Below are 16,137 nucleotides of genomic sequence, written 5' to 3'. Positions count from 1 at the left end.
TAAAAAACAGAAGAGTAAAACTACATCAGCTAAGACACCCTTTACTTCAGTATTTCACCACAAAGCTTAGTTCACAAGTGGTAACACCACATTTGGCAGCCCTTTGCCAGCACCCAAAGGCCACCTGGAGCATCCCAGCTGGGTCAAGAGGCACTGGTGAGGCCGCACCTCGAATCCTGTGTGCAGTTTTGGGCCCCTCAGTACAAGAAAGACCTTGAGGTGCTGAAGCGAGTCCAGAGAAGGGCAACAAAGCTGGTGAAGGGTCTGGAGCACAAGTCTGATGAGGAGCAGCTGAGGGAACTGGGGTTGTTTAGTCTGGAGAAAAGGAGGCTCAGGGGAGACCTTATCGCTCTCTACAGCTACCTGAAAGGAGGGTGTAGTGAGGTGGGGGTCGGTCTCTTCTCCCAGGTAACAAGCAACAGGACAGTTCTGGGCCCCCCAGTTCAAGAAAGATAAGGAATTACTGGAGAGAGTCCTGTGAAGGGCTACAAAGATGATCAGAGGACTGGAGCATCTCTCTTATGAGGAGAGGCTGAGGGAGCTGGGTCTGTTTAGCCTGGAGAAGAGAAGACTGAGGGGGGATCTTATCAACACTTACAAATACCTTAGGGGTGGGTGTCAAGAGGAGGGGTGCAGACTCTTCTCAGTGGTGCCCAGTGACAGAACAAGGGGCAATGGGCACAAGCTCAAACATGGGAAGTTCCATCTGAATATGAGGAGGAACTTCTTTACTTTGAGGGTGACAGAGCACTGGAACAGGCTGCCCAGGGAGGTTGTGGAGTCTCCTTCTCTGGAGATATTCAAAACCTGCCTGGATGTGACCCTGTGCAACATGCTCTGGGTGACCCTGCTTTGGCAGGGGGTTGGACTAGATGATCTCCAGAGGTCCCTTCCAACCCTTAACCATTCTGTGATTCATTCTGTGACAAGAGGAAATGGCCTCAAGTTGTGCCAGGGGAGGTTTAGATTGGATATCAGGAAAAAATTCTTCATGGAAAGGGTTGTCAAGCATTGGAACAGGCTGCCCAGGGAAGTGGTGGAGTCACCATCCCTGGAGGTGTTTAAAAGCGGTGTAGATGTGGTGCTTAAGGGACATGGTTTAGTGGTGGACTTGGTAGTGCTGGGTTAACGGTTGGACTTGATGATCTTAAAGGTCCTTTGCAACCAAAATGATTCTGTGATTCTATGATTCTAAGAGCAGCTTTGCTGCTGTGGATGGTGCAGTCTTTGCTATGGGTCATGGATGGGGAGGGAGCCAGACTCCTGGGGTCCTGCTCACAGCCCAAATCCCAACAACTCCCCTTCTCTTTGCACTGGATCCTCCATCACCACCCACTGCATGGTGGCACCCAGGATTGCTCCCTCCTGTCCCCGTGCACCCAGGTCTCTTGGACCGTGCCAAAACCCAATGGGATCCGTATCCAACTACCACATGGTAAAAACTGAGACATCTGCAAGCGAGCTGACAAAGTCTGGTCGCTGGCTGATTTGGGGTCAGCTCCTTCCTAGGGACCGACCCCCATCCACGTGGATTCTCTAGTGTCTACAATAGCACAAGCTCTTTCTTCACTGAGATCCAAGTCCTTCCTTCTTCCCGCTGCCTTTTGACCCTTTCCACAGCTTTCTCGCACGATATCTCTTATCTATGGGATATCTGCTTCATTATCAGCTTTGGCTGAGGTGAGCTAAGGAATCTGAAAATAGCTGGGGAGGATGGGGGCAATTATTTATAGAATTTATACAGTACGTAGCTAGCACAGCTGTGTAAACCTTGTTTCCATAGGAAATGGGTGCTATAATTAGAAATCCTTACAAATTATAAATAGCATGCCTTATCACAGCGGCGGTGTGAACAGAATAGCTGATCTGACATCTGGACAGACTCCTAGCTGAACAAACACCATCAGTAATGGAGCGTAGTCAGGTACTTCATACCATCTGTCATTAAATAAAAAAAAAAAAAAAAGATAAAAAGTGCATTTGATCCAGCAATTCCTCCACATCAACCACAGCTCAGCAGAGGGAGCGTATGAGACACCAGCTTTTCTGTAACTGGTTTTTAAAATAATAGTTTGAAAAGTGCGCGCACGGTGAGGAATCTGTACCAAACTGGGTTTAACTCTTCTTGTCACATGGCTAAACCATTGACTCGCTTTCCACTCTCTTCTGATCATGCTCAGAGGCAGAAAGGTAAAAAGAAAGTGATTAACTGCATTTCTACACAAATAGCTGTTCGGTGATTTTTGTTATTTGCTGGATAAAACCCCTGCTTTTCTTCTTCCTTTTCTTTCCCCCTCTTTTTTCTTTTTTCCCTCCCTCCTTTTCTTTTATTTTCCTTCCTCCTTTGCCCCCCCCCCCCCCCCCCCCCCCCCCCTTCCTTTTCCTTTTTTTTTCAGTGGGTCAGCCACACTCAGAACTCCAGGGACTGGTCATACCAAGCCGTGCTCCAGTTAGAAACAAAGCCAGGAAGATCAGGAAAGAAAATTATAACCGACAACCCTATTCCAAGAGCCCAAGACCTGGGCTCCTTTCAGAGCTGACATTTAGAAGCACAGAATCGTTTTGGTTGGAAAGGACCTTTAAGATCATCAAGTCCAACCATTAACCCAGCACTGCCAAGCCCACCACTAAACCATGTCCCTCAGCACCACATCTACACGGCTTTTAAATCCCTCCAGGGATGGGGACTCCACCACTTCCCTGGGCAGCCTGTTCCAATGCTTGACAACCCTTTCAGTGAAGACATTTTTCCTGATATCCAATCTAAACCTCCCCTGGCACAACTTGAGGCCGTTTCCTCTCGCCCTGTCGCTTGTTACTTGGGAGAAGAGACTGATCCGCACCTCGCTACAGCCTCCTTTCAGACAGTTGTATAGAGCGATAAGGTCTCCCCTCAGCCTCCTTTTCTCCAGACTAAACACCCCCAGTTCCCTCAGCCGCTCCTCATCAGACTTGTGCTCCAGACCCTTCACCAGCTTTGTTGCCCTTCTCTGGACTCGCTCCAGCACCTCAAAATCTTTCTTGTAGTGAGGGGCCCAAAAGTGAACACAGGATTCAAGGTGCGGCCTCACCAGTGCCGAGTACAGGGGGACGATCCCTGTCCTAGTCCTGCTGGCCACACTAGTGCTGATACAAGCCAGGATGTTGGTGGTCTTCTTGGCCACCTGGGCACACTGCTGGCTCATATACAGCTGGCCATCAACCAACACCCCCAGGTCCTTTTCCGCCAGGCAGCTTTCCAGCCACTCTTCCCCAAGCCTGTAGCAGTGCGTGGGGTTGTCATGCCCCAAGTTCAGGACCCAACACTTGGCCTTGTTGAACGTCATACTGTTGGCCTCGGCCCATCGATCCAGCCTGTCCAGATCCCTCTGCAGAGCCTTCCTGCCCTCCAGCAGATCAACACTCCTGCCCAAGTTGGTGTTGTCTGCGAACTTACTGAGGTCGCACTCGATCCCCTCGTCCAGATCATTGATATTCAAGAGAACAGGCCCCAACACTGAGCCCTGGGGAACATCACTTGTGACCGGCAGCCAACTGGATTTGATTCCATTTAAATTCATTCCCTATTCCTTTCTTGGTGCATTTCGTGGAGCAATGTTAAAATATAGACGTGGGCGAGATGCCTATCATCGCCTGCCTGTACACCCCCTTTTTTGCACCAGCACCAGTGATGGCAGAACAGAAGACAAAATAAAATGCTTTGAACATGGGAAGGGAGATTTCTACTTGCACTGTGACAAATGCTCTTTCTTCTGCATCTTCCAATAGCGTCGATTTATTTGACAAGTTACACAGTCGGAACATCCTGAACTTGAACTCCCACTTGTCCCAACACGTACAGCATTACGGAGGTGTGAACGGGGTACTCAAACCTTAACAGTGATGGAAATAGCCTCACTCTTTAGGAAAGGGCGTATATAGCTGGGCTGGGTGAAGTATGAGTCTGTGTAAATCAGAGGTTAGTGATGCCATGCCAGGAATTTGCCCTCTCTTCTATTTCTGGTACTCAACAGGAAAAGAAAATAAAATCCTCTCGAAGTTCATTTCAAGTCCAAGGGCTGAAACAAACATCCCAGCTAGGCGAAGGGCGAGAAATCAAATTATTCATTGTGCTCCTGCTAGGAACAGAGAGTCAGGGGAAGGACTCCTTGGGGCTTTCACTCCCACTCCCACTTTTCCAGCCTCAAGAAACAAGCCAGAAAATACATTTTTCACTGATGAACTTTTTGATGTACAGTTGTGACTCAGGGACACATCTCCCACCATGGAGATGTTTCACAACCCTCCAGCCCTGCATCATGGCTAACCATCATGGCTAACCATCATGGCTGATCATATTTTGGGACAGCATCTACTGAAAACTATTTATCCATTACAAAGGACACACAATTTATGCCTGCTGTAAATATCTCAGTGTTGGCCCAAGTCTCTCACATTCCTTCTCAGCACTACAAAAAGAAACAACCAACCCTTATCCAAATGAGCATCTCTAAGGAAGGACTGTGCCTCACTCACTTCCCTCCATCAAAATCTGCACCAAGAACAGGCTCCCCACCAAAAGCTAATCCCAAAAATAAATCCCTGTCACCGTGGGTGCCGTGACAGTACAGGACAATCATACTGAGATATGAAGCTGGCTGACAGCAGACACATATGAAGTAGCAGACCGTGTGCTGGCCGCAAAACCCAACCCTGCACGGCCATCCACTAACACCCACACCTTGTATTCTCCTACTCAAGGGGCTGTGCATGTCAAAAATATCTTGAATAGGATCCAGAAGTGAACAGAAGGCAGTGAAGACTCAGGTCACCGAGTACTGAACAAGACTCAAACATCCTTAACCCCCAACAAAACCTGCTCTTCAACAATAACCATATTGATTACATTTATCCAAACTGATATTTGTATGTATCACTTTAAAATGTATATACTTATATTTACATTTGTACCTTTTATTGTATTTACACATATTTATCCTCATATTTATCCAAACCAAACCCTGGGTCGTTCATGACCTTATCCAAGCATCTCTTCCCCCATCCAGTGCAACACTCCTACACGACGACGAACTGTTCAGCTGAATCAGTAACAGTCTTCACACCTCACCTAGGTCAAAATTCATATTCATTTCAAGGAAAAGTACTGGTTTCAGAAAAGACATTGCAGCCGCCTTTCTAACAACCTTCTAAACCTTTCTAAACTGGCTGAGGAGTCTCAGATTCCAACAGATAGTGCATCAGTGGTGCATCAAAGCCAAGATCCCTTCCTCCTCCATAAGCTGGTATCTCAGAGACCATTCAAGAGCATCCACAGGAAGAGTTTGCTACATGTAAGCTTTTAGATACCTCAGCCTAGTTCCCCAAGAAAAAGACTTTTGAAGCTGGCAAAAAAGGAAAAATAAATCTAATTACACAAGACTCTTGAAGGAGCCAGAGACAATATAAATATTTGAGATACAAATTAGCAGGAGAAATCAAGAGAAGAGAGGAAGAGCTTTGTTATAGTCACAGAAGCAGCTGTCATGAGGGAAAAGCAGCACTCAAAATCAGCAGTAAGTCACTCCTTCATGGCAGAAGGAGACTTCAAGCAGTGTCGTATGTTCAAAAGTGGGAAAAACACCAGTGAGCTGGATTTGTGTCTCTTTTTCAGTGGTTCCTCTCAGGCCAACCCACCTATAGGAAACACAAAATTGGTTTCCTCTCACTACAGCATTTGAAGCAATTGCTCCTTGCTTTTCACAGGGACCTCAGCTCTTCCTAGAGTGACGTTCACCCAACGTGCTAGTACCCAAAAATATCATGTGCTACAGCTGGTCTGTGCAGGTCTGCACTGCGTTAAAGCAAGCTCTTAGACCTGGTTGTTCCTTCTTGCAACCCTCAGCTCATTTTCCTGCAACTCTAGCAAGAACCTTGTGCTGGAGAATCCTTAAAGAGAAACTCTTGCAGTGCAACGCCATGAAAAACTAACCGAGATGTGTTTCCTTGCAAGTTCGTTTTCCACCTGGTTTAGGCTAAAGGTTAAAGAACTCTGTTTTTTTTTGTAACATCTGCTACCTATTCCTATGAAATGGTATCAAGAGAGTTATTAAAGTTTCTTAGATATGTAGGACTATGTTTATTAGTGTATTAGGAATGTAGAAAGTAGGAAAACCTAAAATTAATATTTCCATTCTGAACTTCCCGGGTTAAAACTTGAAGAAAACACAATTTGTGAACTCACACAGAAGTCAGAACTCCAAAAGCCATTTAAGAGGTGGCGATTCTCATCTGCTGGGTTTTCCCCCTTCCAAATTGCAACTTCACTTTGCTTTACAAGGTCAAGAAACTTCAAACTTCCATAGTCACATTCAACCAACTGGAAGACACTTAGGCAATGATCTTCAAGCTCCTGCCACGCTTCTACTCCAATGGGCTGTGCAGAGGTACTAATGAAACTCGGCAGGGTTTCCCTCAATCACAAACAGCTTGTCTAGCATGTGCCACACAAATATCGTGCTTGGAGACTAAAAACTGGATGGAATAAGTGCCAGAAAAAGCTACTGCTAGAGGTATGCTCTTAGTGAGGGTTGAACATACATCCTTTCCATCTCTAATTTCTACTTTTTTGCATCCTTCTGAGCAGATAACAATGATGATCCTTATCGGTCTCTTCCAACTTGAAGTATTCTATGATAGCAAAAAATAGGTATTACTACTGTCAGATGGTTTAGTGTGATGTTATCCTGGCTGACATATATTCCTCTGGATTTCAGTTTTATGATCAGAGGGATGGAGCACCCCTCCTATGAAGACAGGCTGAGAGACTTGGGGCTGTTCAGCCTGGAGAAGAGAAGGCTCTGGGGAGACCTTCTAGCAGCCTTCCAGTACCTGAAGGGGCTACAGGAAAGCTGGAGAGGGACTTTTTACAAGGGCATGGAGTGATAGGATGACGGGGAATGGTTTTAAACTGAAAGAGGGGAGATTTAGATGAGATATGAGGAAGAAATTCTTTCCTGTGAGGGTGGTGAGACAGTGGCCCAGGTTGCCCAGAGAAGCTGTGGCTGCCCCCTCCCTGGCAGTGTTCAAGGCCAGATTGGATGGGGCTTGGAGCAACCTCGTCTAGGGGAAGGTGTCCCTGTCCATGGCAGGGGGGGTTGGAACTAGATGATCTTTAAGGTCCCTTCCAACCCAAACCATTCTATGATATGATTTGTTAAGATGACTGGGAGAGAAGGAGCATCTGAACTGTAGGCCTGCACTACCAAAACAAACAAAAAAACCCCCTCCTTACAAAACCTAGCCTAGAAACTGGTTTTCCAAGGATGAGCAGGATGTAAGAATTGGCCTAACAGTCAAGACCAGAAGTATTTGGGTACAGTTAGAGCAGGAGGACACAACCCACCCAAGCTGCAATAAAAGCCTAGCAGGCTTCATTTGCTCTGTACGTCATAGGGAGAAAATGATGGAGGCGGAACTGTAAGGATTTAGAGCTTAGGGACAAGATGAATTGCAGGGTAGGGTAATAGCTGGGAAGATACGAGACTACTATGGTCAACCAGCACTGCTGCTGGAAGATGGAGGCTATTGCTGCAATCCATGCAGCAGATTTATTTGGTTTTGACCTGAGTGGCACCTTGGGAATGGAAGGAAAGCAGATAAGAAGCAGAGTCAGAGCCTGAAACAAGAAACATATTGGGCTTCAGTCGTAAGAATTCACACCTACTGTGTGCAAACTGCCGAGACCTGCAGCGTCACGTCAAAGGAAACCCAAAGAAGTCCCAGTGGGAATATGTGGGAAAAAGCACCCTTCAGTGTAAGTGGGCTTGTTATTGCTGTGGGAAGACTCAAAGAGGTAGATCAGAACAGATGTTGCCCCAGAGAGAAACATCTATGAGCCCACCCCAGGACAAGCAACTGATGGAGAGGTACAGCTTTCAAACTGCTATCTCTAATTGCCAGAACCGATTACAGTAGGTTTAGGGTTATTGCCATGTTCAGAGAGTTAGTTTGGGCCGTTGGAGCCATGCAATAGGTTACAGACCTAAGTAGGAGCTCCTCACTCACCTTCAGACTGTTGTATGTGAAATCTTCATGGTCTGAAGACGCTTCGGTCTTCATTTCAATTACCTGTATGGATTAAAATGATAAATTAATATTTAAAAGCAGCCAGGGGAACTGGCACGTGACACAGGATGGCTAGGCATGCCTCCATCGACAGCCAGCGCTGCTGGCCAGCTCAACCATAATAATGTTATTAATTGCCATTAGACGGAGTCCCAGCAACACATAGTGGGGCAGAAGCCATTTCAGAAGAAAATGGTTTAATCTCTCATTAATATCTTGACAACTGTGGCTCACTGCAGCTTTCAAACAAAGGCAGTCATTAGGGGAACAATCTTCAACATAGCAGTTCAGCTTGCTGGTGCCTAAAGAAAGCTGTATTTTCAGATTACAGTTGCAAGTCAGGACTGACTCCTGTCTCTTAAATTACCACTGGGCTGTCAGTAATCTTGATTTTTTAATTTTTTTTTTTAAATTACTTCCAAGCAAACGACCCAACTGTAGGAAGATATTTTTTCACAAGGAAGAAAGAATATATCAAAGGAATACCCCTGGCCCTGCAACACAGAGAAACGGAAGAATACCTTCTGCTAACAGTTATCTTGCTATTTCTGATTTATTATACCGTTTTTAAAGCTACATTCCTAAACATTCATTACTGAGAATTAAAAAAAAACCCACACAGATTATAATGATACCAAACAGAGGACACAAGCCTGACAAATCTGTGAAGTGCTTATCAGCTCATGCCACACACTGTTGGATGGAGGGAAGCCAGAACTACAAAGAAACACTTGAATAATCTAAACCGATTGGAAGGGAGGGTTTTTGGAGATGTGGGGTACCAGGGCCTTTATCTTCACAGCTCCTGAGCACTGACACGCCTTGTATCTTAAGATACTTTCCTAAATCTGTTATAACCAGTTTATTTAAAAAAAAAAAAAAAAAATTAAAAAAATCAGTTCTCCTGTCCAATTGTCCTTAGCCGCCAAAAATGTTTCTCTCCATTTCCCAGATGAATTTTGCTGTCTCTTAACTTGAACTTGTCACTCTCAAACCTCAATTCCTATATCACGTGTCCTCAGGCAATCGAGGAAAGCCACTGACCAACATGAAATATTAGTATCAATGAAAAGGCATCTCTTACCTGGTATTTCTTGCTCTCTTGCTCCTTTTTCTCCAGCTGGGTTTGCAGCTTCTTCCTCTCCTGCTCGAGCTCCCTCACTCACGTCTGCAGCTTTAGGAAGAGGGTCATGTCCATGGCTGCTTTCTCCATCCCGACCTCCTGGAGAAGAACAGGAGAGTGGAAAATAAGAGAAGACCTCAGTCAAGTTTTATAACCACGCACAGTGCCAGATACACCCTGACTGTACATCAGCACCAACCCCAGCCAGAGCCAGTAACAGGAGCATCCCAAGAACATACTTTCAAAGACCAAACCCCCATTTTAAACACCTATTTTTAATGTCAATAAATAGTCGACTCATTTTAATAAATCCATGAGTGCTTAACAGCCCAACAGTTAAGTGGGCTGATTTGGGCCACAGCTAAGAACCTTAAAAATGCCCCGAGTCCCTTCTAGCCAAGTATTTATTAGTTGTTTTTTAATTGGCTTCACCTGGAATATTTTCTATTAGAGCATTGCCAAAACTGATTACTTTGACTTCAACAAATACTCTCAGAGCAGGTCAGAAATATTAAAGCAACATAACACAGCAGCCAGCAAAGGGAAGTGGGACACAAAATATGGTCCTGCCAGTAAGAACATTCATTCATCACCCATGCGTGCTCTTGAGTCATGAAAGTGGAGTTTAAAAAGCAGCCTATTCCAGCAGATGTAAGCAAAAAACATTTCCCTTTTCCACGTGATTTTCAACAGCCAGGGAATAATTTATGCTGCTCTTTTCTGCATTAAGAGATTGTTGATTACAGCATCTGTGCTGGCCAACAAAGCATCCATGAAGATGCATTGGAATGAAAATGCTTGGGGCAAGGGGGTAATGAACTCTGGTGTCCTTGTGGAGAAGGATCGCTATACAGTCATTGCCATCAGTGCTAGGAATAACTAGATCATAGAATCACAGAATCGTTTTGGTTGGAAAGGACCTTTAAAATCATCGAGTCCAACCATTAACCCAGCACTGCCAAGGCCACCATTAAACCATGTCCCTCAGCACCACATCTACACGGCTTTTAAATACCTCCAGGGATGGGGACTCCACCACTTCCCTGGGCAGCCTGTTCCAATGCTTGACAACCCTTTCAGTGAAGACATTTTTCCTGATATCCAATCTAAACCTCCCCTGGCACAACTTGAGGCCGTTTCCTCTTGTCCTATCGCTTGTTACCTGGGAGAAGAGACTGACCCCCACCTCCCTACACCCTCCTTTCAGGTAGTTGTAGAGAGCGATAAGGTCTCCCCTCAGCCTCCTTTTCTCCAGACTAAACAACCCCAGTTCCCTCAGCCACTCCTCATCAGACTTGTGCTCCAGACCTTTCACCAGCTTCGTTGCCCTTCTCTGGACTCGCTCCAGCACCTCAATATCTCTCTTGTAGCGAGGGGCCCAAAAGTGAACACAGGATTCGAGGTATGGCCTCACCAGTGCCGAGTACAGGGGGACGATCCCTGTCCTAGTCCTGCTGGCCACACTAGTGCTGATACAAGCCAGGATGTTGGTGGTCTTCTTGGCCACCTGGGCACACTGCTGGCTCATATTCAGATGGTCATCGACCAACACCCCCAGGTCCCTTCCGCCAGGCAGCTTTCCAGCCACTCTTCCCCAAGCCTGTAGCAGTGCAAGGGGTTTGTTGTGCCCCAAGTGCAGGACCCGACACTTGGCCTTGTTGAACCTCATACAGTTGGCCTCGGCCCATCGATCCAGCCTGTCCAGATCCCTCTGCAGACCCTTCCTACCCTCCAGCAGATCAATACTCCCACCCAAGTTGGTGTCGTCTGTGAACTTACTGAGGTTGCACTTGATCCCCTCGTCCAGATCACTGATAAAGATATTGAAAAGAACTGGTCCCAACACCGAAACCTGGGGAACATCACTTGTGACTGGCCGCCAACTGGATTTTACTCCATTCACAACAACTCTTTGGGCCCAGCCATCCAGCCAGTTTTTTACCCAGCAAAGCGTACTTCTGTCCAAGCCACGAGCAGTCAGTTTCTCCAGGAGAATGCTGTGGGAGACTGTGTCAATGTAACAATGCTGACCGCTTTGATGAATTTTCATCAATCTCTAAGCTGGTATGTCCCAAAGACAACATTTAATTATTTTAGAGCCCTATTGAAGTCTGACCCCACAAATGAGCGTTTGCCACAGCATCGCAACCCTGCGGTCCCTCTCACACAATTAACAACATATTTCTGTAGCATGAAATCAATACCTCCACTTGTTGTATTACATCCTCGGTGTCTCCTATCTCAGAGGTTGAGATGGATGGATGATTGGAATCAGACTCCAAACTGCTCTGGTTGGATGGGTTTCTCCTGTGCCCCGGCGCTTGCTGCCAAGGAGAGGTGCAGATACATAACACATTCAATGTTTAAGGAAGGATTCCTCACATAGCATTGTTTCTTAGAGCAAATATATGTCTATATATTAAGGTTACCTTGACAAAAGGCTTGGCTGTCACCTCATAGCGAATTCCGTTTTCTAGCTCTTACGCCCTACCACAACATTCAGATTAACACAACGGAATAGTTTAAAATGTGAAGTGATACAGAAGCTCAGTTGAAAAATTCTGCATGAATTAAAGGCTTTTCATGACCTCAGATGCCTGTTAAGTACAAACATACAAATCTGAGCTCAAGATTATGCTGTTCACAGCACCCTCCGGGGCACCCTTTAAATGCTCAACCTTCCACCTAATCGAGCATCACTCGAATTATTATCTAATTTTCAACAGTTCTTCTAACACTTTAGCAAAGCTGAACCTAAAAACTTTGGCTTTTGAAATTCTGAAGCCACATTGTTGTGTTTTTTTCTTGGTTTTTGTCTTTTAATCCAACACCTACACACGAACATCACCGCAACAAAAAGCAAAACAAGAAGCATGAACAAGATTTTGCTGAGATTCAGTGATATCTCCATGCAGTTAACAGAGAAGCATGAAAGACCAGGCTCCTTTCTCAAGGCACACATGGTTCGGCTTCAGTGTAGAAGTTTAGTCTTAGAAATATCAAGCACAAACTGCACGATAATGTCAGTTCTATTAAGTGTTCTGGGGATGAGTGAGCCACGTCATCCAGCCACCAACATCAGGTCCAGGACACGAGAAAATAGGGATAATTTCAGTTTCGTTACCTTTATAATAGTCATTTCATCCTGCAAGTTGTCATATCTCTGCTCCAGCCTCGAATACTCTTTTACCAGGTTCTGATAACGAGACCTCTCTTCTTCCAGCTCTTTCTTCATCTGGATATTTTCCTCAACTGTGTTTCGTGCAAATTCATCTTTAAAAGAAGGGAAAAAAAAAAGAAATTATGATCTTCATCTCTGAAATGAACTTCTCGTAAATACGTGCAATAACCGTGATTAATTAACGAAATGCTCTCTGCCAAGAACCTTTGAAATACATATAAGCATTCTCTAATATTTAGAGACTATTATAATCTAGATCTGTCTCCTCGCCATTTGGAACAGCTTGAGTTCTCCTGCTCAGAGAGCAGAGTCCTCTGCCTTTTTTTTTGTTAAAGAAAAATCTCCAGCAGCTAAAAACCATCAGATTTATTATGCGTAACTCAACTGTGCCAGCTCCATCTCCCAAGGGCCAGCCATAAACCCACTTAAGAAAAGACCAACACAGTATGGAAATACATTCATGTTTAAGAAGTGGTACTCGGTGCATTTAAAAACTTCTCTGCCTACTTCCCACCACCAGATTTGGCACAGGAGCTAATCAACAGCAGCATCTCTTTCTCATGTCATCATCAACCATCTACAATGGTAAGACTGTAGAGGTTGAAAATATTTTACATCCAAATAAATTCATTTTTTTGTTAAAAACTCCCTTTTGGAAGCAAATCTGGTCCCTCCTCTTTCTAAGAAACCAGTCAAATATAGTCTATGTGTCCTTTTAAATGGGTGAACACCAAATAAACCTCCTTCACTTGCTTTCCCCAAGCTTCAATGCTCCAAAAACATCCCGTACGAAATATTTGCAGCAAGTTGCTTTTTAACATGTTGTTTTCATTCCTTTATTTTGCATTGGGCTGAGAGCAAGAGGCACTTCACGAGTACCACGGAGCAGTGATAGATACATCCACAGAATGACGCACGATGCTCTTTGTAAATCCCGCAACAAAATCAAAGCTGAAAAGGATGATAAAAAATTTAAAAAGCTCAATACATGCATGAGAATTGCTTTTGTGGCTTGGGATTTTCTCAGATTGCTTTCCTCTATGTACGCCTCACCATCTAAGTCTCTGCTTTAAAAAACACTCACAGGCTCCTGCCACATTAGAGAAATCCTTTGTCACAACTCAATATCCTTAACAGTGCTGTTCCTTGGATCCTTACACCAATTAAACCAGCCTGTCTTGCCATCCACCAGCAGGACAGCACGAACAGAATGATCTGCACAACAAAAACCACAACAAAAACCACCAAGGAAAGGGGTGCGGGAAGATCAGCACTTTTCAAGGTAGGAGCTACTAGCGAAGCACACAGGAAAAAACAATTTCAGGGGAGAAGAGTTAAGTTCCTCGTTTTATGGAGGCATTACAATGCTATATTTTTATATATGCTAAGTAATTTTTCTCACCTTCAGATTGACACAGGATCCTGCCATTCAGCTCCTCTTTTTCCTGCTTCAGGAGAGCGTTTTCTTCTTCCAAGTCGGATATGCGCTACAAAACAAGGCAAAGAATTACTGCTCGCTGCAGGGTCAGAGCCTCTACAGAGGGATTATATTTCACCTGCCTGGAGATAGGGAGCTTTGTTGGGGCTTTCTTTGCTGTTTAAAAGATCTATGCCCTTGTGTTTTGCCAGATATCCTTTGTACATCAGGAGTTGAAGCGTAGGAGAACCACGCTGCAACAGCAGAGACTAACTTTGCTTTTCCTGAGTGTGTCTCTCCCTTAAATTAATGTTTTCAGCAGAATCACAGAATGCTTTGGGTTGGAAGGGACCTTAAAGATCATCTAGTTCCAAACCCCCTGCCATGGGCAGGGACACCCAAGGTGTCATGCTGAGGAGGAAGATACTGTTTTGAGAACAAACATTTGTTTGAAGCGCACCTGCACCCGAACGATTTCTTTCACTACTGAGGTTGTGTACTGACAGGAAGGAGCTTATTCTTACTATGAAAACCTAAGACAAAATGATGATGAATCTTTTCCTTTGTTTATATAACGTATCACAAAATAATTTACAGTATCATTAATATGTGTGTGGAGAAAATTGAAACTAGCAAGACATGCTTGTTATCCTGCTGACTGGTTTAGAAATGGGACCCAGTTTTTCTTTATTAGCTCTTCCTCAGTATAGTCTCTTGAGTCAGAAACTCTCTCTTAGACGTGAGAACACAGCATCTGATATACGAAGGCCTTGATCCTGCTGGGGGTTGTGGAAAACTGTCAGGGAAGAAGTAAGTCTTGCCAAGCACAGCACAGAGAACCAGCACAGTTGCTTTGAATTTTTGTGGTTTATTCCTTTTGAGGCATGCCCCTCATCTTATATCCCCGTACCGCTAGGTTGAGCGATGTGAAAGCTCTTTTCTTTCAAGATGAGCGAGTACCCCCACAATCTCAGTCTGTCAGTTGATTAATCAATGTTACGACCGGAAGGATGACGCTCCAAGACGCTGGAACCAAGCAATTGGGCATTGCTTGCTGCAAGTGCCCTCCACAGCTGTGGTCCAGACAGTGGTACCTGGAGCTAACTAGCTCCTCGATGCTCTTCTCACTAATTCTATCCTCAGGTTTTTGGCAAATTTTCTCATCCTTCTAGCTTTCAGACAGTAGTGATAATGGATCATTGCAAGAATGGATCCATTTATCCAAGGCTGTTTAAAGATCTGAAAAGGATGCACTTCAAAGAATCTTACAAAATATTGAGCAGCTGGACTTAGTGACCACAATCTGCAGGAGTGAAACTCTTACAAGTGAGCAGGTCATCAAATCAGAGGTTTATTTCCACATCTCCATGGGCTTCATTGCTACCTTCAAGTCACAGCACTGACCACTGTCGGGGAAACAAAAATCTGCTGATTGTTTCAAGCAACACTTCAGTAGTTAACATGGACACAGTGAATGTGAGTACTAATACTAAATAGTTCAGGCTTTTTTTATTTCATGTAATAAGATTATCGTCACTTAAATGCTTTACACTACCGCAGAACCTCGAGTACAGTAGTGCACTGCATGTACCAGGGCCTTTGGTAATACAACAGAAGCATATATAGCAATTAACACCAACAATTGCCTAGCAAAAATTAATGAAAACAGAAACTAAATCCTGCAAAATACTATTTTATTTTTTTTTCACTACCTCTTTATTAAAAATGAAGGGAAGCAAGGCCACTTGTCACAACTACAAGGCTGGACTGATGCTGACAGCAACCGATCCTGTAATTTTCATTCATCCTCAAGAATTTTGATGCATTCAACAGCGTTATCTCAAAACACAGAAACATCACACTACGAAGTGAAATACGCTGCTACGGTTAAAAGCAGGATGATTCTGCTGCTGTCAGGTAGGAGAACAACCTGACGCATCACCCCAGCGTAACGTGATTCCCTGTGCCTGCTCCATCACATCCCGTAGCCACGGCTTAGAAAACAGCTACACACAGCAGAAGGATCTCAAGACACCGAAGATTAACACCACTGTATACACAATAAAAGTTTTTAGTGCTTAAGAATAATAATTTTGTTGTTACCGCTAGATAAAGTGTATAGGCAGCCCAGCTGGCATGCACTCCTAGCACAGACTTCAGTCTTCCATACAAGCATGCTCAAATCAAGGTATTTTCTCAAATGAGAATATATATCTCATGCCACATACATACTAATGGTGAGGGTAAAAAGCACAACAAATATTTTACTGTAAGCAGTCATATCCTGTGCACAGAAACTGGAAGATCCTACTA

General features: G+C 44.5%; 2 protein-coding genes across 2 annotated transcripts in view; both read right to left on the bottom strand.

Moving 5' to 3' along the window:
* LOC137675727 (adenosine 5'-monophosphoramidase HINT2-like) overlaps nucleotides 1-16,137 on the bottom strand; it is a 406,008-nt gene that overhangs the window by 146,950 nt on the left and 242,921 nt on the right.
* Nucleotides 1-16,137, bottom strand: part of LOC137675643 (unconventional myosin-Vb-like) — a 193,713-nt gene that overhangs the window by 25,659 nt on the left and 151,917 nt on the right. The window contains 5 exon segments of the mRNA XM_068421828.1: nucleotides 8,044-8,106; nucleotides 9,188-9,325; nucleotides 11,431-11,550; nucleotides 12,351-12,499; nucleotides 13,810-13,894. Coding sequence (XP_068277929.1) covers nucleotides 8,044-8,106; nucleotides 9,188-9,325; nucleotides 11,431-11,550; nucleotides 12,351-12,499; nucleotides 13,810-13,894 — 555 coding nt within the window.

The sequence above is a fragment of the Nyctibius grandis genome, chromosome W (genome assembly GCF_013368605.1).
Source record: "Nyctibius grandis isolate bNycGra1 chromosome W, bNycGra1.pri, whole genome shotgun sequence".
Taxonomy (NCBI): domain Eukaryota; kingdom Metazoa; phylum Chordata; class Aves; order Nyctibiiformes; family Nyctibiidae; genus Nyctibius; species Nyctibius grandis.
This window is presented reverse-complemented; position numbering and strand designations above follow the sequence as displayed.